Here is a 22953-nt window from a genome sequence, read left to right on the forward strand (position 1 = left end):
CCCCCCCGCCGCCGCGCGCCCGCCGCCACCCGCGCTCGGGTTGCGCCCGCCGCCGCCGTTTCTGCCGCCGCCCTTTTGCACGCCGCCCAGCGACAGGGCCGCGCTTACGGACCCGTTTTCTCGCGCTTGCCGGTTCTGCGCCGAGCTTTCGGGAAGGCGCTCGTAACGCGTCTCCGTGCCCGCTGCGCTGCGCCGGGGACTATTCACCTGTCCGCACGAGCACCGCCTTTCGACTTTCATGTGTCGCCGCTCTCCTCGTAGAAGCATTCTCGTGTGTGGATTCGCGAAACACTGCCGTGTCTGAGCACAATATTTGCCAGCGTACAGTACCGTTGGTATTGTATTGTACTTGGTCGTCAGGAGAAAAGAGACAATAATACTGCAACTCGAAATTCAAATCCCCCTCCGAGAAACTTTAATTGCACTGCTTCCGTACATGTTTAGTAGTGAGCACACCGTATTGGCGATGCGCATCGAGACTGCGAGTACCCACAACCATTCCCGCTATCTGTAGCAATGTTATGTTATACAAGGCCCAACATGTCCCGTCGCGTATGCGTATAACTCGAGATCAACATTAAATGTTGTTTATTTAAATTTTAAATCCCGTCATGACTGACGTTTCCCACCACGTTATAATACTCCCGCTCCAATGCCACTCTATGAACAACATAGTATGTTGTGAAAAAAAAGGTACAGGTACTGTATGTTCAACATACAGTACCTGTACCTTTTTTTTCGAGGGAATCCTGTCCGGACAAACTTCCATGTCGAGACCATCGATGACAAGAGCTTGTCCGCACGAGCACGGCGATTCAATTTTCAACTGCACCGACTCGCTTTATAACATCATATATCTTGTATGGTTAAGCGAAAACATTCCGCTGCATGACCCCGAAAATTTGTGTCCAATACAGAGTAAATAACAATAAAAAGTCTCGAGTAGACTCCCACAAAATCGCCTTGCGACCTCACCGCAGCCATTAACTTTTACGTCTTGATTGAGACATTCGCGATAGAGCACTCAACGATGCGAACTTAAGTAAAAGCAATACGATACTGTAAAGGCGAAATGCAACCACGCTCCCAGACCCTTTAATCGGGCTCGTTTTTACAAACGTTTGCGGATGAAGACTCTGCACTCGCGATAAGGATCGAGATTTCGTACAAACACAGCGAGTCCTGGTAAAAGACCAAACTCCTGCCGACCATGCGTAGAAATCGACCCCAAGATTTAAACTTTGACATGAATGACGTTTTCAGGGCTCTATACAGCAATCCAAATCCAGTATATCACCCTTGGGTTTCCTTCGAAGCAGCTCCGAGTTCCACTCGCGACTGATGCAACGTCCAAGTTGACAGGCAGAATAGACTCTCTACGTGGGAATGTTCTCGAGCGTGGATTGGCGAAAACACTAAATGGGCAGCGTGAGCCCCAAAGTTGAGCGCAAAGTCCTCAGGATGGAGTGAACAATGGCAAATCTGCACGGGATTGGCCATAATCGCTCTTTCCAGGGGAGCATCCGGCAGCCTTCGCGCATTGATTGAGAGATTCGCAGCAATGCATGGTGCCGGGAGAAGGAATAGGACACTACACTGGACACGTGAAATACAAATGCGCTCAGAGAAACTTTAATTCAGCTCGTCCTGGAAAAGATTGGCAATGAGGACACCGCATTCGCAGTGGGGATCGAGACTGCGAACAACTACAGTACACAATGTACCGTTCTGTATCTTGGTGCAACACCAAACTGCTGGCCATCCAGGTAAAATCGCGGTAAGGATTCAAACCTTGTTGAGAATGACGATTCCCAGGGTCTGTGTTCCCACACAAATGTCACTCTTGAGTGTCCCTCGTAACAACTCGGATTTTGTCTCGCAACGCATTCCAGCGCACTGCGTCAAGTGATACGGTTGACGACAGCATAGGCGTAAAGGCCATCTGAGTGTCCTTGCAGGTGCTCTAGTCTAGCTAGAGTGCTAGACGACAAGCGATTTGCCTCTCACATGAGGCCAGCTTTTTTTTTTTTTTTTTGCAAAAACATATACCGTACAATAAGGTTGTCCGTAAAGTCACAAAAACGCGTGTTTTGGAGGCATGTTTGCTCATATTTTCTAAACGCAAAAATTTCAGACAACGCGTTTGGCAAAACTCACATCATACCGAAAACCGGGGGGCATGTGAGTTTTCCATGAGTTTCACATCCGCCTGATCACAGCAATGCCGGATCGACCCGTCTCGAAGGAAAACGAAGTGGGGTTTCCGTTCTTTTCATCAGCACAAACGAGTCTCAGATTGCAAGGGTCGTATCGATATGCGTTATGGACGCCCCTATCGCTTCATCTGCGCAGAGTCCATCAATGCATCAAAGCGCGACAGGATCTGCCACAGATGCCGCCGAGGCAACCGCGAAAGATAGACAAGTAGTAGCGTCTAAAAAGCGGTCCTCTCCAAACGGCCCCCCTCAGCCTGTCAAGAAGACGAAACACATACAGTAGACCCCCCGTAATAGTGCACCCCTGTGCCAGGCCTCACAAAACGCACTACTGACGTCATGCACTAAAGAAGCAACAGCAAAGCTCATTTACTGTACGACATGAAATGCTCTGCAATGAGCGTCTGGCGGTTCCTCTTTCTATTCTAGTCGTAATACGCATCAAAAAGTGCACGTTTCGCACGGCGCAAACCCTGACCTGCCCCTGTGAATTTTGCAGTCTACTGTGCTGATCATGAGGTAACTGTTGCTGGAGCATTTTGTCTCGGATCCGTAAGGCACGTTGCTGCAGTGTGGCAGCAGAGATCGGCAGTTTCGCTGCTCGAGCAATGTGAACAAAGTCGAACAGCGAACGGTCAATGTCTGGGAACCGCGCAGCTGGGAAGGTTTTGAGCTGCATGTTGTGGCTATGCTCTTGCATTTTTCTTTGAACTAACGCCGATTCAGTTCTAATCTTCTGCACAAGGCGCACACTGCAACCAAAAGATGCAGCAACTCCATAAACTGTTTCCCCATTCTCAAGAGATTCAAGGACTTTTCCTTTCTGTGCCAACGTTAATCTTTTGCGCTGTGCCTTCGGTTTCGATGAGCTCACGTTTGCCATGATGATGAGCACGGCAGTGCAGATAAGGATGCCGGTGGTGGCTGATACCGCAGATGTCTTCTCGGGGAACAAGCGGCGGCGTGGGTTCTAAGAGCATCTCCACCGCATAGGCAAATTGTTTCTATATTTGGACACTTGTCAGGCTCCCACATGGGCATTCGTTTTGCGCATTCCGTTTGCGAAAGTACCACAAATCGCCGTTGCGCAAATCGCGTCGCGGTCTCCACCGCGCACTGCGTCGCACCCGCCCCCGATCCGCGCCCAGACTTCCCGCGCCCCGACTTCTGGGCCGCCCGCCACCCCGACCAGCAGGACACAAAGCCGAGGTCCAGTTCGTCGACGCTGACCTCTTCCACCCAGACTTGTCCTCGCCGCCCGAAGCGTACCCGGCCGCGTCGCCACCCACGCCTTTGCCAGATGGTCGAGTTCAGTTAGCCCCCCTCCACGCCCGCGGACTCCCATAATAAATGAGTGTTAACGCGTGCACAATGTCTGCGTGCGGGTGGATGCGGGCATGTGCAGTGCGAGCATAGACCGTCCACTGCGCATTTGGCATGCTCAGACGTTTTGGGCGGGTCAGGTGTACCCGTGGCTTCCCGCGTTCTTGCTGTTTCGGTGTCTAAAAGTAACAAAAAATCAGCCCGTTCAAACAGAAGAGTGTTGCCAAAAAATGGGATTTGTGACGTGACGCGCCACAAAATCAAAAAATATGTGGGCCGTCAAGACACAAATCCTATTTATCATACGATTTGTGAAACAGATTTGTGTGCAGATTTGCGCGGTGGAGACCAAACTCAAGCCTGAGTCGCCATATTTTAGAAATGGCCACAATTTGCCTGGGCGGTGGAGATGCTCTAAGGCGTGCTACAGCTGCATTGCTGGCATATCAAGCGTACAGTTGTACACGTTTCAGAATCGGTGACATGGCCTGAAAAGCGCACTATTGACGTAAATGTACTAACAAAGAGCGCACTATTACGGAGGCCCCCCTGTACGCCCTTTCGACTGAGAACCATTCTATCCTTGTGGCGAGCTACAGTACAATATTCACTTCAGCGAGTATTCGCGCAGGTGCACGTGATCCGTCAGGCGGCACAACGTTGTACTGTACCAGTCTTGCGTTTATTGCGGGCAGGCACCTTGCTGGAGGTCAGTCCGCAAAACCCATGGCGGAAGTTTTCAATCTCAGGTTTACAGTACATACAGTACGTACTGTAACATCCAGCGATTTTGTGGGAAAATGAAAAAAAAACAGCGCGTTATTTTACGTACAACCTTATTAAATCGAAACTTTACAAAGTCAGCTTGAACACTATTTCCTTAACGTACATGCCCTCAGCAATAACATCGTGCAAAACATCGGAATAGCTGTTGTGAATACACAGAAAGACTAAGAATCTAACAAAGTTTCAATGCGCGGTTGATAATTGAAACAGGTGTTTGGTTTCGAAGATATCAACACATAGCGGTTTGAGGTTGGTCAAAAGGGATTCTTTTTTAGTGGCTGGAAAAGACGTGCAGATCTCACCAAACTCTATCCTTCCACAACGCAGAAGTCAGCTGCGGTGACGAGAGTATCTTTTTCCTTCTTGTTGAGGAAGTGCAAGTCGAGAAAATGTAGTTTGAAAAGTAGCCACATATGAATGAGGTCACTCGTCGTCTACCCTTCGGCTAAGGGTAAACACTCTGGCTAGAGACTCTGCAGAGACTCTAGCCAGAGTCTCTGCAAGCAAAACGAGGACTCGCGTTGCGCGATGAGGCTACCCGATCCTCCTGAGACGGAAATGGACATGAAGTTGGCCCTACGGAAGAGTACAAATAGACCTTTGATGTATGGTTAACAGTATTCGTGCTTGAAGGGGGGGAGAATATCATCTGGCACCCTTAAAAGTTACAATCAGAGCAGCCAATTTTCTGAATTGACCATGACTGCCCAATTTTCCCCGCATGTCACATTCTATTTCAGGAAATGAACGGCGCGCACAACAACATTTAAAGCACGTCGGCAACCCCGTCCAAGGATGCATCCTTTTGGCGCTCATGCTTCCGCGTCAAACAAAAAGCGCAGGCGCTTATAAGCGTGCAAAGACAGGTCAAAGACAGGTCGTAGTAGACAAAAAGTCTCACGAGTAGTCTTTAACACGTCACAAACATTGCTCGACTTTACCTATGGACAATACAGCGGCACAACCGACGAAAACGAGGCACAAACGCTCTAACGGCGTAGCTGCTCCATGCGTGCCTCAAGTGCGCTATCCGCCTGCTCGTTGGCGACCTGATCGGGCCTGCCGGTCGCGTTGGAAATGGCGCCAAGCTTCGAGCCCTGCTCTAGGCCAAGCTCGTCCATAACCTGATTGATAACATCATCTGTCTGTGCCTCCTCATCCGCGCCGCCGAGCATATCGCCCATAGCGTCATCCATCATCTCCTGGGTCATCTCCATCTTGCCGTGCTCCATCTCGAACTGCATCATGACGTTCTGCATGGCCGGGAGGTTCATGGTCTGGTTAATCCTGCCCATGATCTTGACGACATTACCCATGGCCGACGCCATGGCCTCGTTGGTGCGCATGGCCGTGAGCTGCATGGACACGCTCTGCATCTGCGTGCGCATCTGATACATTCTAGTGATGTTCGCGCGCGTGCGCACGAGGTCCTTGGCGAGCATCCGCGCGGCCTCCAGCTGGCCCTCCTTGGCGGTCTTCTTGATCTGCCCCTTGAGCTTGTTCTCCTGGGCCTCCATCTTGAGCCGCTCGCGCTCCAGCTCGCGGCACGCCTTGTCTATCGACCTGCGCGCATCGGGCGTCACGGGTGGGTCCGCGGGGTGGAGAGGAGGGGGGTTAGGCGGTGCATTTTGCGAGGTGACGTCGGGAGCGCCGCGCGAAACGGGTCGCGGATGTGGGCGCGGGATGCGCGCGCATGGTGGCGATGGGAGGAGGGGGGCGAGCGTACCGTTGGTTGCGCTTGACCTGCTGCGCGAGGGTCTCCGATGGCGGCACGGGCGGCGGCGGCGGGCCGATGGGCTGATCCTTCTTTCCGAAGAGCCAATTCATTGTGCGGGTTGCTCTTCGCGAGCTGTGCGAGCGTGTGGTGTGGGGTGTGGTGTGGGGCGGCGTGGGAGAGAGTTGGCGGTGTTATCTGCCGGTGCCGAAATGCGGTTGGGGTGCTGGTACTGCAGCGGGTGTGCTGTGGGCGAAGCGCGTGGGGGCGAAGAAGAGTGAGGCGGCGGAGTGGAAAGCTTGGTAGACCGACGGAGGACAGCCGTTCGTGATGTGCAGGAGGGGGGAGGGGGGGGTGCGTGGGAAGTGTGCGCGTACAAGACAGGGTGGGAAGAGGGATTTATGCCACGCGCGGTGGAGAGGGAACCGTTCCAAGACTGTGTCAGGCGGGTGGGGGACTTGGGCCCGGCATTGTTGTCAGGCCGGCCAGCAATGACTGCCTGGAGCGGGTTGGGGCGGCGAGGCGAAGAAATTGGGAAATTTCTCGCGGAATGACGCATCGTGCAGCTGCAGTAGTCCGTGGAGGGATTGGTGGAGGGGGGGGGGCGGCCAGCAGGGACGAGACGAGTTACTCTCATCCCCCCATGTCCGTTACGTACAGTAGACATGTGGAGTTCCGACGGTATGCTCCATTGCTGGTCAGCAGAGAAAGAGCAAAGCCTCTTTCTTCGAAACACCAACATGGACATCCCATTCTTGGACAAAACCGCTGCACGCCCAACCCGACGCCAAAACCACGTTTGAATCCTATTCACATCCTCCGCATCCTCCAAACCCTCCCTCCCATCAACGCTCGTCTACCAGGGCCTCAATCTCCTCCTTGAAAACCTTGATCGCCCTCATCTCCAACTTCCTCGCCCCCTCCGCCGCCTTCCTAGGCACCCACCACGCGGCCCCTAAATCCGCCAACACAACCTCCCCCCCATCCCCGACAAGCACATTGTGCCCATAAACGTCCCCATGTGCAATTCCCCTCTCCAGCAGTCCCTCAACCGCCTCCTGCACCACCTTCCCAATCCGCTGCGCCTGCTCTCTACTGAGCCTCTTCCCCTTCTCATAAACGCTCCGCGTGCAGCTTTCAAAGCTCGGCGGCCCTGCAATGCACTGCGCGTGCCCGCCGACCCTCTCCGAGACCAGCGCGAGCGTGTCCACGCCCCCGTCGGCCGCGGTCTCCGCGTAGTAGCCCACGGCCTGCACCACGCCCGGCACGCCGGCGGCCGCGAGCGAGACGGCGATCTCGTCGAGCGCGCGCCCGTCGCTGCCGGCGAGCGTGCCGAAGCGCTTGACGGCGACGCGCTGCCCGGATTCGCGGTGCACGCCGGGGTACGCGGTGCCGGACGTGCCGGCGCCGAACGGCCGCATCCAGTCGACGCGGAACGCCGCCTCCAGGTCGGCGATGGCGAGCGCGGCGGGCAGGTCGGTCGCCGCGCGCACGGCGCCGCCCGTGCACGGGTTTCCGGCCAGCGAGAGCCACGTCAGCCGCGGCAGGTCGTAGAGCGACAGCGGCAACGTGGCGAAGCGGTTGTTGGCGAGGCGCAGCAGCTCCAGCGCGGCCATGTGCGTGGCGAAGGTCGGCGGGAGAGACGTCAGCGCGTTGTTGGACAGCATGAGCTTGCGCACGCGCGCGCAGCGCGTCGGGAAGTCCGCGGAGAGACCCGTCAGCGCGTTGGAGGTGAGGATTAGCCACTGGATGCGGCGCGGGAGAAGCGAGGCGGGGAGCGTGCCGGCGAGGGCGTTGCATTTGAAGCTTAGCATGGTCACCGCGGGGAGCTCGGCCAGGATCGGTGGCAGGGCCGTGAAGGCGTTCGCGAGCAGGAAGAGGGTTTTGAGGTTGGGGAAGTGCGCTAGGAAGGGGGGGAGGGTCGAGAGGGCGTTGTGGGCGAGGTTGAGAAGCGTGAGACGCGAGGCAGAGAGCGGGTCGCGGCGCAGGTGCGTCTGCAGCGAGGAAGGGAGCGCGCGAAGCCCGCACGAGGAGAGGTCCAGCGCGGTGGCGGTGGCGCCCTTCGCGAAGAAGGCGCGGATGCGGGCGTCGGCCTCCGGGGTGGGGGCAGGGGCGGCCATTGCGAGGCAGTGGAACGGGGATGGTGTTGCAGATGGTGTTGCGGGGAGGGCTTTGCGCGAAGGTACGGCGAAAGTGCAGGGGTGCGGCGACGTCGGGGACGGCGGCTGATGTGGAGCTGACGTGAGCGGTGGCAGGGCAATGCCTTGCTGCCCGCGCGGCTTTCATTGGCGGGACCCCGTTTGCATCGCCGCTTGAATGGCTGGTGTCCGCCTCTCTAGACAGGCTGTCGCGCCCCCGCCATTCCATTGGGTGACGCGCGCATGCTCCGTGGCTTTGCGGCCACCTAGCGACAGATGCAATTCGCTGCGATACAGCCGGGAATACCACGAGACGCGCTCTCCCTCCCACCTGATGATGTCACCACCTTCACCTCCTTCGCCTCCTTCGCTCAAGCCGCACCATCTCCCGCCGTCCACCACCCCGCCGTCCACCACCCCGCCGTCCACCACCCCGCCGGCTTTCATTCAGCAAGACCCCCTCCGCACTCACGGACCACGCCCCGCAACCATGCTCACCTTCGTCCTGTCCCCTTGCCTGCCTCTCCGCCGGCCGTCCCCGCAACTCGCGCCGGCGCATGCCCGCGCGCCGCTGAAGCGGCTGCCCGTGTCGTCGTGCGACCGATGGAAAGAGTTTTCCGTGGGACCGCCCTCAGACGACGCGCCCTCCCCCACTCCCGCGCCAACCCCGCGTCCTTCGCTCGACTGGCCGTCGTGGCGGACGTCGGGCGGCTCGATGCGCGTGCCTGCCATCCCGTTCCCGCCGCAGGAAGTCTTCCTGCCCGGCGAGTCGAAGCTGCTGCACCTGTTTGAGGCGCGCTACCTGTCGCTCTTCGAGCACGTCATCGTACACTGCGACAAGCAGTGCGCCCACGTCCTCGTCGCGCCCGGCCGCAACGCCTTGGCCGCGCACGGCACCATTGTCCGCATCCGCGAGTGGAGGCGCCTCGATGTGGGCGTTAGTGTCAGGTTCGAGGCCGTCGGGAGACTGCGCATCAGCAAGCTGTACAACGCTTCCCCGTTCCTGCAGGCGGATGTTCATGTTGTCGACGACCACGGCTTGCAGGAAGGGGGCAAAGCTGAGGATGTCACAGAGGTGGAGACCCGCTTTTGGACCCTGTTTCGACAAGTCGTCGGTCTGTGTGTGCGCCTCGGGGAGGACCCGCTGCGGGAAAAGCTCAGCACGGCCGAGGAGAGCATTGCGGTCGTCGCGGGGAACGACGCGGATACGGAAGGGGAGACCGACTTGGTCGCAATGTCGCCGGAGGCTAGGGGAGAGTATTACGAGGAGATGCTGCTCGCGGCGGCGAGGCGCGCCGTCAATGGCGAGGACGTCCGCTTCTTTATCGTCACTAACTCCGCCGAGATGCTCTCGCGACGCGCCGCGGCCCTATCTTTTGCTGCCTGGGAGTTTTTTGAATCCACTGCGGGCATGAGGCAGAAAGCACTGGAGGAGAGGGACGCCGTCGCGAGGTTGCACTTGGTCGTGGAACAACTGGAGTTAAGGAAGAACAAGCTGGCTGCAAAGATTGCCCTGGAGAATGCCTTTTCGTAGTTGTGCGTGAGGCATCGCCGTAGGTTTGCTTGAAAATGAGTATCAGCTACGCGCCAGAAGTGTTTGCTACTAGTGCCGTGATGTAACATCGAGACGTAGTCTTTCCGGTGTGGGATTGATATGCCGAAGGCACTCTACAATGGAATAAAGAGGCTGTATGTGAAGTTTTCAAACTCAAAGCTCGGGCCTGGGACGGCTCGTACGCCCGGCATACAGGCTGTAGTGCTGGTCAATTGTATCTCTTTTGTTTGTAAGGAGAACGGAAAACGCTCTGCATCTTATCTCGATATGAAATCGTCTCTTCGAGTCTAGAATACTGAAGGTTCGCACGGTCTCGGTTGGTGCAGATGCTGTCTACAGGAAAGTCCGCCGGGGCCAACAGAGAGCCGCACCATTAAATCTCTTACAATATCTCCAGATGAATGCGAGGCTTTCAAAAAACAGCAAAGTGGCAGAAGGGCCAGTTGGAACACTGGCATGGAAAAAATACGCCTTAATGGAATCAACACTTTTTGCAACCGTACTCTCTAAAACCCTCTTGTACTGCCTTGCACATATTACAGTTGAAGAGCCAGAACTAGTAAAATACTTATCACACACCGGTCCGTAGGGTGCAGTCGGGTGGCACCAATTTCAGAAGTGAGAAGGTCGTGTATGGTTATCCACCGGTCCCGGCAAATACCCTTGTAAGCTGTTTGCTAAAGGATCGCTCATGTGGGTATCAGAACTCTTCACCGGCTTCCCTCCACAATTTCGAAGGAGATCACTTCTTAATAATCCTCGGGGTTTTTTTAGAGACAATAGGTCACTGGCGAAACGCCTGATATCTTAAACCGCTTTGCGAAAAATGGAACGTTCACGTGAGACAGGTCCTGTCGCCAAATTTTGGAGCATGCTCACAATGCTTAAGAACACGAGATCCAGGCGACGGGCCATCGTCTACCAACATTGCAAAGGGTCAGTTTTGTTGAGTGAACAAAGGCCGTTCCTGTGGCACCAACGGGGCACGTTGACTGCAGAGACTCTGTGTGGGGCACTGCAGATGCCAACGCAAATCGATAGCTGGGTTCATCACAACGCCTTTTCGAAGTTAGCAAACATCTCACATGTCTGATGGGGCCATGCCAGTTTCATCGTGATTGATCTCAGCCCTCCTAGACTATCAAAAGCAACCATACGATCTGCAATTTAAAATGCACATGAGAGAGGTTGAAGCTTCTGTTCTCACTTTCGTACAAACTGCAACTCGTTTTATACAGCGTATGCAAGATACGAAGTGTGTACACCTTTGAACAGCGGCAATACATAGACCCATCTACAGAGCATCCACATTTGTGTCGCACGCTTGCTCATAAGCTGTACACTATTTTGTCGATCTCCTTCACAGAACGTTGCTTCGATTACTGAGTTGGGCTACATAAGAGAATACCAGAGTGGAATCGGATCTCTTGTGGATACCTCAATGCGCAATTTTGGTGTCTTCATCTTCAGCGGCATGGGAGGCCTAGGAATGGCCATGTCTGCGGCTTTGCTCCGTCGTCTTTTCTCTGGTGGAACAGGAAAGGTACGTAAACTTGTTGTTGAGGATGAAACCACTGTCTTCGATAACGGGCACGAAACTGCAGAGGATGAAAAAGATGTAGTCAGCCGGATGGGCGAGTCTTCAGCCTTCCTGCCTGATGAAAAAGCCCCTGGTGTGGTGCGAGGCTTTGACGTATATTCCGTGGAGACAACCGTCTGCTCTTTTTCTGGGAATATTACCAAACGAATAGAAGACACTTCCCCGCACTCTCCTCGCGAAGCATCTGTCTTGCCTCCAAAAGAGCCTGAAGCAGCAAATCGCGCACTGGCATGTGAATCCTGCATTTCGGACATTCTGGAGCAGGGGTTGAGTAGCGAGGATGGCCTCTCCAGCGGTGAAACTATTCTTCACGTTGAAGAATATGTGCTTGAATCACCTCAGCTAAGCCCAACAAACAGCTTCTGCAAGTCTTCAAAGACTAATGTTTTTCACCACGCTCCATTATTTGAGAACAACAGATGTGGCTCTGGGAAAGGATCGAGTCCGCTGTTCGAAGAATGCTCCCGCATGCCCGATGTCCAGGCATCCGACATGTCTGTACAAAGCGGCGCGAACAGGACAGTCATCCATCACGATCAAAAGCCTTTTTGCACGGGAGTTGCTGCAATTCGAGATGAGTACGATGGTGACGATACCTCCATATCTAGCCGTTCAGGTAGCACATCTGACGCGGAGAGCAGAGTCCAATATCAGTCTGAAACACCATCGATATTGGTTTCTGCTATTCAAGAAAGTGCCATAGAAGATGCTCGAACAACTCCTTCCGTAGAAATATTGAATTCAAGGGAAGATACATCAATTGTCGCTGGCACATCACCGCCCCGTCAACTCGATGAAACAGTCAAGCCAGTTCTCATGGAAATTTCTGCGATTCCACTGAACAATTCGCAAGCTGTGAATGATCCACTGATTCATGATACCCTTCACGCCACCGAGATTGATGTATTTGCTCAGTCTCGACTTAACCGAAATTCAAGACTAGACGTAGAGGCGCAAAAGAGCCCCCCTGCCACGGCGAACGGAGGGAAAACTGCAAAATGTACTGAGGCACAGCCACCCTCTCCCCCGGCAGAGCACGAGCACCCACAAATCGCGGTTTTCTATAATCCCAAAGATCACTCCAAGGAGAATGAGATGCCTGCTCCACCTGTTCGATCAGTTTCGCAAAAGATCCGTCGGAGGGTTTTTAGGTCGAAGCAATCTTCACGAGGAGACGATAGACGTCGCAGCATGCGTCTTAAGTTTACTCCTCTGCGCAGAATTAAGAGAAGCAACAAGTAGTCTATAGGTCACATACCTTTTGAATTCTAGGGCTAATCAGGGAGAGCGTAAAAAGAGGAGAATGTACCTGCTTGGGTTGCTTACTGGGGAGCTGTTTGTGCCTTTTTTTGAAAGCGACTGCGATGTGGGGCCCCCTTACGAAAGCCCGACATGGGAGTGTGAATTGCTCAAGATTAACTTTTTTCCCCGTGAAGCTCCGGCGTTCAAGCATTGTTAAACATTGAGTGTATCTAAACCCTAACAGACCGAAGTCGATGTGGTGCATCCCAAAATTGATCGTGGCTCTAAGCCTGTTTCCAAACTTGATGGGTGAAGGTACAAAAATCTCGGGTGCAGAATATGCACTGATGGGTACACGCAGGGGCACAGCACGTATGTGGTATAAGGAATCGTCTACCCCTTGGTTCCGCGATTTAAAAAACAAAAATGGTAGGCATGCTTCACGCCTCCGGAAGGTTGCTTATTTCAACAGATTCGAATGCCTGGACTACGTCATCCAATTTTTGACCCTCCCCATCTCTGCCGTTCTGGCGCAAAAGAAGACAAGAGAATGGCATGATTTTGTACGAGCTGCCACCGTCCAGCTTTGCGGCCTGCCCTTCATCGGCGAAATCTTTCGGTGGTTCAAGGTTGGAGTCTATGACCCTCTCCCAGCCGCCGTGCACATGTGGCAGCTGCAGGTCTCGACTTTCCCCCCCGGCATTGAAAGCTACGTATATCTCACACGCACCCTTGAACGACATGGCAAGAAAGTTGTAAGAGGACTTCCAATCTGGCTGTCCGCCATTGCTTCCGTGCCAGGCAATGTCACGGTCGGATAAAAATGTGTCATGTTGCAGCGAACTCACTGAACGGCGCAGACGCACGAGCTTGGAGGTGAACCGCATGAGCCCATGTTTGTCGGCCTTCGCAGCCCCCCAATCAAACCAAGTCAGTTCTGAGTCCTGGCACCAGCCGTTATTGTTGCCCTTCTTAGTGTGACCATACTCATCTCCCATAGTGAGCATGGGCGTGCCGGCGGCGACGAGAAGTGCGACGAGCATGTTTTTCATTTGCCGCCGCCGAAGTGCGAGAATGTTGCCATCCGACGTGTCACCTTCCGCGCCGCAGTTCCAAGAATTATTATGCGCTTCGCCGTCATTATTGTTCTCACCATTTTGGTGGTTGTGCTTCTTGTCGTATGCGACCAAGTCGTGCATGGAAAAGCCGTCATGTGCCGTGATAAAATTGATCGAGTGGAAGGGCTTGCGCCCGTCGCCATACAAGTCTTGCGAACCGCATAAGCGAGTTGCAAACTCACCAATCATACCACCATCTCCTTTGACAAAACGGCGCACACAGTCCCGAAACTTGCCATTCCACTCAGCCCACACACCAAAGTGAGGAAAGGTGCCAACCTGATAAAGGCCACCACAATCCCATGGCTCCGCGATAAGCTTGACGTCCCTCATAGTAGGGTCTTTCGTCATGCGTTCGATAATAGGGGGGTCGGCAAGCGGCTCGCCATCCACACCACGACATAATATGCTGGCCAGGTCGAAGCGGAAGCCATCGACACCCATTTCATGAGCCCAGTAGCGTAAGCTGGCACATATGAGCTCCTGTGTGGCCGGATTGTTCGAGTTGACGGTGTTGCCGCATCCAGAGTGATTGACAAAGGTGTGGCCACCATCGCGGAGCACGTAGTAAGAAAACGGGGCGAGTGTCTTCATGCCGTAAAACCCGGGGCCGACGAAGTCTAGCCCCATTTCTGCGGTATGATTGTACACGACGTCAAGGATGACCTCGATGCCCTCCCGATGCAGCTCGCGCACCATGTATTTAAATTCTGCGAGTACCTGCGCGGGGGACGAGCCGTCGCGGCCGAAGCGGTTCATCGGGGCGAAGAAGGCGACGGTGGAATAGCCCCAGTACTGACTGAGCGGCTTGTTAGATTCGGGGTTGATGTGGCTCCACTCGCGCTCATTGTACTCCATGACCGGGAGCAGCTCGACGACATTGACGCCGAGGCTCTTCAGATACGGGATCCTCTCCACAACACCAACGAAGCTACCCGCACTCCCTTTCAGTTTAGTGGGCCCTATATCGGGAGCCCTCTTTGAGAAGCCGCGCACGTGCAGCTCGTATATGACCATGTCCTTCCAAGCGATGCGTGGCTTGGCTACATCCTGCCAATCGAACACCGTCGGGGGCGCGACGAGCGCGCGCGGGGAGTACTGCTCCGTTTTTGAGCTACGATCATTGAACGCGGCTGGGCCGACTGGGGAATCGAGGACCGTGGCCCACGGGTCGAGGCAGACGTTGGAGCGCCAGCGCGGGTCCTTATCGCGGCCCACGCGCCACGCGTACGCCGCGGCGGCGGGGACGGGGGGGACCAGCTCGACGTGCCACACGTGGCCCGTGCGGTTTAGGGAGGGGTCCAGCGGGTGGACGGATTCCGTGGCGTCGACGGTGAGTAGCAGGGCGACGGAGGTGGTCTCGCGCGCGTAGATGGCGAAGTTGGTGCCGCGGGAAGTCGGCGACGCGCCGTATGGAAGCGCGCGGCCGGCGTGTACCGTGCGCGCGGACGGATTTTTGGGGGCTGTGCCTGGCATCGTGAACGGAGGGGCAAAGGGAGGGAGAGGGTTTGGCGAGGCGGGAGCTAGAGGGAGAGTGGAAGGGGAGGGCGATGGTGCGGTGGATGGGGGGATAGCAGGTCGAAAAAAAATCAGATGCAGGACAAGGTGAGATGTACGGCACGGTGTACACGTGGAATGGGGACACTTGCTGCACAACCAGAGTCGTTGCTGTCGCACGGCGATTGGCTTCTTTTGAATGCCACCAGACTTCCCGTACAGCAGTGCGACGAATCGGGTACGATCGGCGCCTCGGCAATCGAGCTCATGCAAAACCTTCCCCCCAGGGCGCCCCATCGCTCCTCCCGCACCCCCATCATCCGCCCCGCCGCACCATGCCGCACCACCTCGCCTTCTCGACGGCGACGCCTTCAGTGGTGTCTACCAAATCATCCGTGCACGGGCGCGCGGTGTCTTCTCCGCGCGGGACGCGAGTCGTGAGCGTGCCCCGCGCCGCGCGTCCGGCGCGCGTGGCGATGGACATGTCGGGCTTCATGGAGGCGGTGTCGCGGCGTGGGCTGCTTAACAACCTCATCACTGCGGGATTCATCGGCACCGCGCTCTGGATCATAGCCACGCCCGCCGAGAAGATGAGGCCAGCATCCGCGTCCGGCAACGGCGAGATGGCCGATCCTGCGGACGCTAAGGTCACGTCTAAGGTGTTTTTTGACGTCACTATCGGCGGCGAGACTGCTGGCAAGATCGTCATTGGGCTTTTCGGAGACGACTTGCCTAAGACGGTCAGGAACTTTGAAGCTTTGGCGACAGGGGAGGAGGGTTTCGGCTTTAGAGATAGTATTGTACATCGCAGTATTAAGGGATTCATGGCACAGGGCGGTGATTTTACGGTACGTCATTACTCAATTTTGGCTTGCGGATTCGCACTAGGCCCGGAGGGACACGCGTTTGGTTCTAACGAATATTGTTGTGTTTGCGCGTTTGCGCCTGCGATGAGGTCGGAGCAGAAAGCGAATGGCACCGGCGGCAAGTCCATATACGGCGGTAATTGTGCGTCAGTGCATCTTGATATTCGTTTTACCATTACTTGCTTGCTTAGCTTTATTACTAACGCGTTTTTTGCTTTTTGTTTTGTTTTTGTTTTATCTCATCGTGAGTTAGTCAAGGATGAGGGTTTCAAGTTTTCTCATACTTCGGCTGGTCTATTGAGCATGGCTAATGCTGGGCCCGACACCAATGGTATGTACTGCGGACTTCACTGTAACATCCGTGCCGCGTTTTCCGTTTACTAACCCTTGTTCTCTGAATCTACTTCCATTTGAAATACCCCAGGTTCACAGTTTTTCATCACATATGGTACGTTGAAGTCTTGCCCAGTGGTTCAAGAGCATGCGCATTGCAGCGGTCGAACGAGTTTTCGCGGAAATATATATCTAACCCAGGATCGTCACTACAAATCAAAAACCATGCGCCGTCCTCTAGCGAAAACGCCGTGGCTCGACGGTAAGCACGTACTGTTCGGGCGTGTCATCGAAGGCATGGAGACTCTCCGCAAAATCGAGTCCACCAAGACGGGCGCCCGGGACATGCCCGTATCTCAGGTGAAGTTTACCAACACCGGGATTGTTGAAGAGTGATTATGATGAATGCAAATGCAGTTTCAACTTGCGGAGGGCAGCGTTCCACAGCGGACACCAAATGCGAACAGAGACTCATATGTATCGCAACGGAACATATGAAGACGTTGCGTGTGTATGGTTTTATAGGAGTCTGGTGTCTCCATCGCGGATTTTCCTCACGGAGAGCGGAAAGGAATTAGGTTTTCTATAAAAATAAATTCTTCCCCGTTCCCTTACATAATTTTTCATACCTGCAGTACCCTACTCTCTGTCCAGTGCACACAAACTGTACCACGCCTACTGTGTGTACGAAACCCTCTGCGTGCAATCTCTATCTTTTTGCGGCAACTGCAAAGTAGCGATTCCTCGCGCTCTGTGGATGCGTCTGCAAAAGAATCCAAAGGGGAGCGACTCCTCCACACATGTATCGCGGCGGGGATGACCAACGTGAGGAAGGACACTGGCGGAGAGGTACGGGGTCTTGGCGTAGAGGTGCCCGCGGAAGAGGCCGCCCGCGCTCCTTTCGACAATACGATTCGACCATCCAAAGACCTGCGCTGACGAGAGAGGAACAAGATAGAAGGGCGCAGCGAGAGCAGAGGTTTACTAGCGAAGGGAGTGGCTCCACTGTATCTGCCCGGGACTGGTCGTCGAGGATTGGGAGGGATATTGCCCAGGCAGCGAATGCAGAGAAGGAAGCGGTGGAGAAACGTCCGCTACGAGAAGCGATAGGCTTTGGCCGTGCGGTCGGCCTGTCACGCGTCCCAGATGCTGCACTGTCAAAGTCTCGTTCTACAATGGAAGGCCGTTTAGAGGACTTGCTTAGAAGAACGAGACAACTAGAGGGGGAAGGGCTCGCTCTCATGGGTATTGGCGAGGGAGGTCCTGTGTCAATGTCGAAAAGTGAAGTGGTGCAAGCCTGGGATTCAATACTTAGCGGCTTTCGGCAACTGACAATGGCCATTACAGCCACGTCCCTCAAAGACGTGAAGACGCTGACCCTGAACATATACGAGGGAGCGGCAGATGCGTCGTTATTGGGGGGAAACATGAGCTTTTATCTTGCGTGCCAAAGTCGACTCGTGTCCGATATATACACTGACTACGCAGCTGCTTCCCCTGCTACTGCACGTAGAGACGAGTTTGTTGGATATTCGCTTCTCTATTTTGGCGTGTTTTCCGTTGACAATCTTGAACTCGCAACAATAATGAAACGCATAACACCGAAAATGTACAAGTCACAGTACGTGAATTTTGGCATGGCCGCGGTCACCGCGACCATACATCGAGATGCTACAAAATTCTTTTCCCTGTTCAAGACTGGCAGCATTCGACAAAAGACACTTATGAGCTCTTCGATTGACCCTATGAAAGCCATTGCCTTGAAAACGATCATTCGTTCGTATCTTGCTTTGGAGAAAAGCGTAGCGATATCTCGGCTCGGTCTCGAGTCACATGCTGACTTTCTGCGCCTTTTGAAAGCCGAGAGACCAGACCTTATCCCAAATAATGCGACAGAAGCCGCCGAATTCAAATTTCGACGAAAGTGAACAGTTCACATCATGCGTTACATGGTATCGTAGTTCTGCTGAACTAGCTGCACAGCAAAATGTCGAAATCGATTTCAGCGCAGAGAACTCGCTTGAGCCTTTCTCTTGCTCTCCTCAAATGCCAGGACGGATTGAGGGCGCGCGGCTTAGTTGAGCATGCATCTCGGTCAGAAAGTTGTGGGTACAAAATGTAAACATTAGACGGCCTGTACGCCCGGCTTCAACCTGAAGCTCAGTTTCAAATCGTCCGGCGATCGCCATCTAAATTGCCTCACCGCGGCCAAGCTCATATACGACGGAAGCACTTTTCCATTGCATAGCACTTCAAGATGTTCTTGGTTTACGTTGACGCCAGTGTTTTGTTCCTTGAATTCTCTCGCGATATAGGCCGCAACCTTTTTCACTCGGAGTACCCTAGGAGCAGTCAACGTGGTGGGTTTCAGCAGTGGCAGTCCGGTTCCGTCTTCAGGTTCCAACCCAAAGCTCACCTTGACTGCCTCCCGAACCTGTCCTTTTCCGTCACGAATCAGGTCAAGGACCCACCCTGGCATCACTTCCTGTTCGTTTCCTTGAAAGCTGCCAACTACTCGCCGGAGAATGGGTACTGGTGATTGGTCTTCAGTGACAATGACAGGGATATGACTAGGTAAACTGTAGGGAGGTAGATTGTTTGCGCGATCAGCAGCATTTTTCTGAGCATTCGTCGGCGGGCTTCGCGCGCGAAGGTCCATACTCTCTTCTCCATTGGAGATACGCTTCTTGTATTCTTCGTGCCATTTCCGGAAGAGCGCACGGACTACATGTTCACCAATGTTCACTTTCACTTCTTCTGTGTCGGCGTCGAGACCAGCATCTACGGCATAGATTTCAGCGTTTGCTGCATTACTCTTATCGAGTCGAACAGACAGAGACCCAAGCCTGATGTCCACCTGAAACCAGCTTGGGATGCACACTTCCTTGTCCTGAGATTTTGCCACCTCGTCTATGTCCCTATCTTCGATGATACCCAGCGATTTTTCAAGAACGCCCCTCGTAATGTCCCAAATGCAATACTCTCCTTGAGTATCACACGTCAGAACGTGTCGCCGGTCATTCATGATCTTTTGCGCTATAATCCCCGGCAACCCAGGGATCAAACACAAGGGACGATCAGTATGAACATCTGCGGGGCGCTGCAACGCTATATCCGCTTCAAGATCTGCAGGCTTTTCTTGCACAGTCGGAACGTTGGCACCGGCCGCATTGGAGGCATCGTCGCTATCCGTCATTCTCCCCGTCGCCTCCTGAGGCAAAGGCCATAGCCGCACAGTGGACCCCGTGGTACTAACCCATACGGCAGAATTACACGGCGTCAAGGCGACGTCCAGCACCATGTTACTTCTGACGTCACTATCCGCGACTTCGACGACCAAGGATGCAACATCCGCGGCAATATCCGTGTGCCACACAGAGCCATCCCTCCCCCCGGACACAAATGAGTCAAACTCATAATTGGAAGCCACAGCCCACACGCTACTGTCAGCGTACGAGTCGAACGAACGAACGCAGCGCTCCTGCCTGAGGTCCCAGAGCTTGACCGTAGAATCCGAGCCGCCGGACAGCATCATGCGCCCGTCATGCTTCATGGTCAAGCACCTGACAGAGTCGCTATGCCCACGCAGATGGACGACGCGATCGCCGGTGCGTACATCCCACACGCTTATAGTCTTATCTGTAGACCCAGAGACAAGAACGTTCCCCTCAACCGACGCGGACATGCAGTACACGGATCCGTTCCTCTGCTGTCCCTCCTCGAGGTCCACGCCGCACTCCAGGCGCAGGCTCCCCGTGACGAGGTCCCACACGAGCACGCGGCCGTCCAGCGAGCCGCTAGCCACGCCGCTAGGGACGACGGCGAGGGCCTTGACGTAGTCCGTGTGCTCGACGAGGGTGCGCAGGCTGCGGCGGGCGTCGTTCATATTCCAGACCTTGAGCGTGGTGTCCGACGAGCACGAGACCAGGCGCTCGAACTGGTCGACGAGCACGACGTCGTTGACCCAATCGACGTGCTCGTCGAAGGTGCGCACGGCGCCAGCGACGGGGATGTCCGCGGCGGGGCGGCGGTACGGCGGGGCGGGGATCTCCCAGGAACGCACGGTGCCGTCGCGCCCGGCCGTGAACAGCTGGTCCTTGGCGAAGACGAGCGCGGAGATGCCGAAGCGGTGGCGCGTCTCCGGCTCGCGCAGGATGTAGGAGACGCGCTCGTCGCGGCGAGAGGTGGCGCCTAGCCGGTCGGCGAAGGCGGCGCTGCCCACCATGGATGGGGGCGAGGGGCGGCAGGGGTGGATCGGACGGGGAGGGGGGCGGGTGGAGAATGGGAGGTTGGAAGGGAGCAATGAAAGGCGGGGGTAGTGGGGGCCTATTGCTGCCAGCAGGAGGAGATGGTGCAGAAAAACCGGGCGGGGAGGGGGGGAAGGGGGAGGGGGGGTATGATACTGGATTGTGGCAGACGGTTTTGATCCAGGCGAAAAGCTTCGGCGAAAGCGGCGTTTTTGGGCAGCATTGCCACCAGCTACCCCCACATTCCGTGTCGCATGACGTCTTCACGACTGTACGGCTCAACTTGGTCTTGTATCTTTCAAGGGAGAAGGACAAAGTCAATACCAGTCATATGAGGGACGTAACGGTTCGATGTCGGCGCGTGGACCGGCAAAAAGATCCCGTCTCAATACCGTCGGGAACGAGCATTCCCCCTACCTCTTTCTCATCTGCACCTGCGCATTCAAAGTCCTGAAGTATTACCGCGCGCAATTGTTGACGATCTACGGTTTTTATCAAAACGCTTCTCTGCTTGGAAATGCTCTCTATCTAGTACATCCCACAGTTTCAAAAGAGGCATGACAAGAAAAAAAAAAAGCAGAGCACCTCACCACGCCTTTCCGGCGATGCAAGAGTATACGCCCCTGAAATACATATACATACCCCACCCCCAGCCCTAGTGCCCAAACGGCTTCTTCGGTATAGCGTCCGGCAGCGACTCGGAATACTGCACGAGGTCCCACCTCCTGCGCACGACGACGATCCTGGACGAGCTGAGCACGCACGTGCCGAGGATGGAGTCTCCGACGCGGAGGGCGTACGGTTCGAAGCCCGGCGTCTGCGCGTCCTCGTCGTGCTTTCTCTTGCGCCACGACGGTGTCGTGCACATGACCGAGCAGAACTTCTCCCCGGACACGAGCACCGACTCCTCCTTGTCCGCGAACGACACGCTCGTGATCACGCCACTGAACGAGCCTGCGCTCACCATCTTGTCGGCGTCCGTGTCGGCATCCGCGTCCGCCTCCTCCGTGCGTGCGATGAACACTTTCAGCGCGCTTGTTGCGATGGCAAGGCTCGTCCCAGATGGCGCGAACGACATGGCCGACACGGCTACGACCTTGTCATCCTCTGGCTTGAACACCCTGGTCCACTTCAGTTGCACATCGCCGTTGGCCCATTCTGGCGCCAGACGCGCGTAAAACACATGGCCGCGAGAGTCGGCGACACCCACGCCGCCGTTTACGCACGCGATTCTCTCGAGCGAAAACGCGGTGCTCCCCACCTCCTCCTTCTTGATGACCATGACCTGCCCGTCCTGATACACGGCGAGCGACATCTTGGACTGCACGATACACACGAGCGCCGCACCGCAAAATGCCAAGTCCCACGCGGCACTCAGCAGCCGCTCCACCCTGACTGGTACGTCCAGCGGCTTGACCTTGCCGAAGCTGGGCGAGTCCGGCGCGCTCCCTACGCCGTCCCATACCTGGTATAGGCGGAAGGCGTCCAGCCCAGCGACGGCGATCATGTGCCCGCCGGCCGAGATGGCGCACGCGCTCACCTCGCCGCGAAAGCTCTTGAGGTTCATCCTCAGCTTCAGCGGCGGCGACGCAGCGTCCTCGGGCAGCCCCCACAGATCAATGCCACGCATGCGGCGCGCCAGGATAAAGCGGGCCTGCCTGGAGAACTGCACCGGCGGCTGTCCGACGCAGCCGTGGTACGGGAGCACCCACGTGACATCCCTACGGTCAACAAAATCCGCCGGGGCGAACACGCACATCCTGGCATCGAGCGAGGCTGACACAACGCCGCCCTCAAACGCGGCCATGGCGCGCACATCGTGCGAGTGAAACCTCGTCCCGCGCAGCGGGGCCCACACGCCGTCCTCTGCAGGGCGAAGCGCGCCAACGCCACCTGCCGCGCAGCCGAAAAAGACAAGCTCCTCGCCCGCCGCGTCGCGCACGACAGCCGACGACCACAGGGCGCTCTGCAGGCCCTCGACGCGGACCTCTTGGCGCATGACGCCCGTAGCGGAGGCCCACACCGTGGCCATCCCCCTCGAATCGCCGCAAACGACCTCCCGCCCCCCACGCACGAACTGGATGGTCCATATAGCGGCGGTCTCTCTGCGCACAGGCGCGACCTTGCCGCGGGTGAGCACACGGCCGCTCTTGACATCGATCCAGCGCACGCCGCCCTCCGAATCGCCGACGACGACACACTCTGCGCCGGGCGCAGCGGCGACGGCCAGCGCGCGCGCGGCGACGGCCTCGCTGGAGCGGACGACGTAGGCGGCGGGGTCTGGCGGCAGTGCCCGGTGCGAGGGGTGCGACTCTGGG

The 22953-nt window shown here is 55.8% G+C and overlaps 10 protein-coding genes; 2 read left to right on the forward strand and 8 right to left on the reverse strand.

The window, feature by feature from the left end:
* Positions 1 to 4809: 4809 nt before the first annotated feature.
* On the reverse strand, positions 4810 to 4974 carry CHC_T00001357001 (hypothetical protein). The gene has a single exon (XM_005711725.1). It carries the CDS (start codon positions 4972 to 4974, stop codon positions 4810 to 4812), a length of 165 nt encoding a protein of 54 aa, XP_005711782.1.
* Positions 4975 to 5005: 31 nt separating this feature from the next.
* Positions 5006 to 6342, reverse strand: CHC_T00001358001 (hypothetical protein). XM_005711726.1 is given in 4 exon segments: positions 5006 to 5314; positions 5315 to 5888; positions 6052 to 6152; positions 6153 to 6342. The coding sequence occupies 2 exon segments, from the start codon at positions 6150 to 6152 to the stop codon at positions 5315 to 5317; spliced, it is 675 nt and encodes a 224-aa protein (XP_005711783.1). The 5' UTR covers positions 6153 to 6342; the 3' UTR covers positions 5006 to 5314.
* Positions 6343 to 6884: 542 nt separating this feature from the next.
* Positions 6885 to 8159, reverse strand: CHC_T00008817001 (Leucine rich repeat protein kinase). Its single transcript, XM_005711727.1, has one exon. The coding sequence runs from the start codon at positions 8157 to 8159 to the stop codon at positions 6885 to 6887; it is 1275 nt and encodes a 424-aa protein (XP_005711784.1).
* A 508-nt stretch (positions 8160 to 8667) lies between these two features.
* CHC_T00001359001 (hypothetical protein) lies at positions 8668 to 9711 on the forward strand. The gene has a single exon (XM_005711728.1). It carries the CDS (start codon positions 8668 to 8670, stop codon positions 9709 to 9711), a length of 1044 nt encoding a protein of 347 aa, XP_005711785.1.
* A 2784-nt stretch (positions 9712 to 12495) lies between these two features.
* On the reverse strand, positions 12496 to 15168 carry CHC_T00009540001 (Isoamylase glycoside hydrolase family GH13, Hsp33). XM_005711729.1 is given in 2 exon segments: positions 12496 to 13014; positions 13015 to 15168. The coding sequence occupies 1 exon segment, from the start codon at positions 15166 to 15168 to the stop codon at positions 13015 to 13017; it is 2154 nt and encodes a 717-aa protein (XP_005711786.1). The 3' UTR covers positions 12496 to 13014.
* A 337-nt stretch (positions 15169 to 15505) lies between these two features.
* On the reverse strand, positions 15506 to 15760 carry CHC_T00001360001 (hypothetical protein). The gene has a single exon (XM_005711730.1). The coding sequence runs from the start codon at positions 15758 to 15760 to the stop codon at positions 15506 to 15508; it is 255 nt and encodes an 84-aa protein (XP_005711787.1).
* Positions 15761 to 15779: 19 nt separating this feature from the next.
* On the forward strand, positions 15780 to 17004 carry CHC_T00008599001 (peptidyl-prolyl cis-trans isomerase). XM_005711731.1 is given in 6 exon segments: positions 15780 to 16037; positions 16155 to 16197; positions 16309 to 16386; positions 16480 to 16503; positions 16630 to 16784; positions 16785 to 17004. The coding sequence occupies 5 exon segments, from the start codon at positions 15780 to 15782 to the stop codon at positions 16782 to 16784; spliced, it is 558 nt and encodes a 185-aa protein (XP_005711788.1). The 3' UTR covers positions 16785 to 17004.
* Positions 17005 to 17097: 93 nt separating this feature from the next.
* On the reverse strand, positions 17098 to 17775 carry CHC_T00001361001 (hypothetical protein). The gene has a single exon (XM_005711732.1). It carries the CDS (start codon positions 17773 to 17775, stop codon positions 17098 to 17100), a length of 678 nt encoding a protein of 225 aa, XP_005711789.1.
* A 28-nt stretch (positions 17776 to 17803) lies between these two features.
* On the reverse strand, positions 17804 to 20613 carry CHC_T00009263001 (WD40-repeat containing protein). XM_005711733.1 is given in 2 exon segments: positions 17804 to 18513; positions 18514 to 20613. The coding sequence occupies 1 exon segment, from the start codon at positions 20611 to 20613 to the stop codon at positions 18514 to 18516; it is 2100 nt and encodes a 699-aa protein (XP_005711790.1). The 3' UTR covers positions 17804 to 18513.
* Positions 20614 to 21290: 677 nt separating this feature from the next.
* On the reverse strand, positions 21291 to 22634 carry CHC_T00001362001 (hypothetical protein). Its single transcript, XM_005711734.1, has one exon. The coding sequence runs from the start codon at positions 22632 to 22634 to the stop codon at positions 21291 to 21293; it is 1344 nt and encodes a 447-aa protein (XP_005711791.1).
* Between the last annotated feature and the right edge of the window lie 319 nt (positions 22635 to 22953).

The sequence above is a fragment of the Chondrus crispus genome, genomic scaffold (assembly GCF_000350225.1).
Source record: "Chondrus crispus Stackhouse genomic scaffold, scaffold_1, whole genome shotgun sequence".
Classification (NCBI taxonomy): Eukaryota; Rhodophyta; class Florideophyceae; order Gigartinales; family Gigartinaceae; genus Chondrus; species Chondrus crispus.

Coding starts and splice junctions, on each gene's coding strand:
- CHC_T00008599001 (XM_005711731.1), top strand. CDS start 15,780: ATGAGGCCAGCATCCGCGTCCGGCAACGGCGAGATGGCCGATCCTGCG. Junction 16,038..16,154: donor CACAGGGCGGTGATTTTACG/GTACGTCATTAC, acceptor AGGTCGGAGCAG/AAAGCGAATGGCACCGGCGG. Junction 16,198..16,308: donor GTCCATATACGGCGGTAATT/GTGCGTCAGTGC, acceptor ATCGTGAGTTAG/TCAAGGATGAGGGTTTCAAG.
- CHC_T00001359001 (XM_005711728.1), top strand. CDS start 8,668: ATGCTCACCTTCGTCCTGTCCCCTTGCCTGCCTCTCCGCCGGCCGTCC.
- CHC_T00001361001 (XM_005711732.1), bottom strand. CDS start 17,775: ATGTTCAGGGTCAGCGTCTTCACGTCTTTGAGGGACGTGGCTGTAATG.
- CHC_T00008817001 (XM_005711727.1), bottom strand. CDS start 8,159: ATGGCCGCCCCTGCCCCCACCCCGGAGGCCGACGCCCGCATCCGCGCC.
- CHC_T00001360001 (XM_005711730.1), bottom strand. CDS start 15,760: ATGATCCAGAGCGCGGTGCCGATGAATCCCGCAGTGATGAGGTTGTTA.
- CHC_T00009540001 (XM_005711729.1), bottom strand. CDS start 15,168: ATGCCAGGCACAGCCCCCAAAAATCCGTCCGCGCGCACGGTACACGCC.
- CHC_T00001358001 (XM_005711726.1), bottom strand. CDS start 6,152: ATGAATTGGCTCTTCGGAAAGAAGGATCAGCCCATCGGCCCGCCGCCG. Junction 5,889..6,051: donor CAGGTCAAGCGCAACCAACG/GTACGCTCGCCC, acceptor CGATGCGCGCAG/GTCGATAGACAAGGCGTGCC.
- CHC_T00001357001 (XM_005711725.1), bottom strand. CDS start 4,974: ATGATATTCTCCCCCCCTTCAAGCACGAATACTGTTAACCATACATCA.
- CHC_T00001362001 (XM_005711734.1), bottom strand. CDS start 22,634: ATGCGCCAAGAGGTCCGCGTCGAGGGCCTGCAGAGCGCCCTGTGGTCG.
- CHC_T00009263001 (XM_005711733.1), bottom strand. CDS start 20,613: ATGGTGGGCAGCGCCGCCTTCGCCGACCGGCTAGGCGCCACCTCTCGC.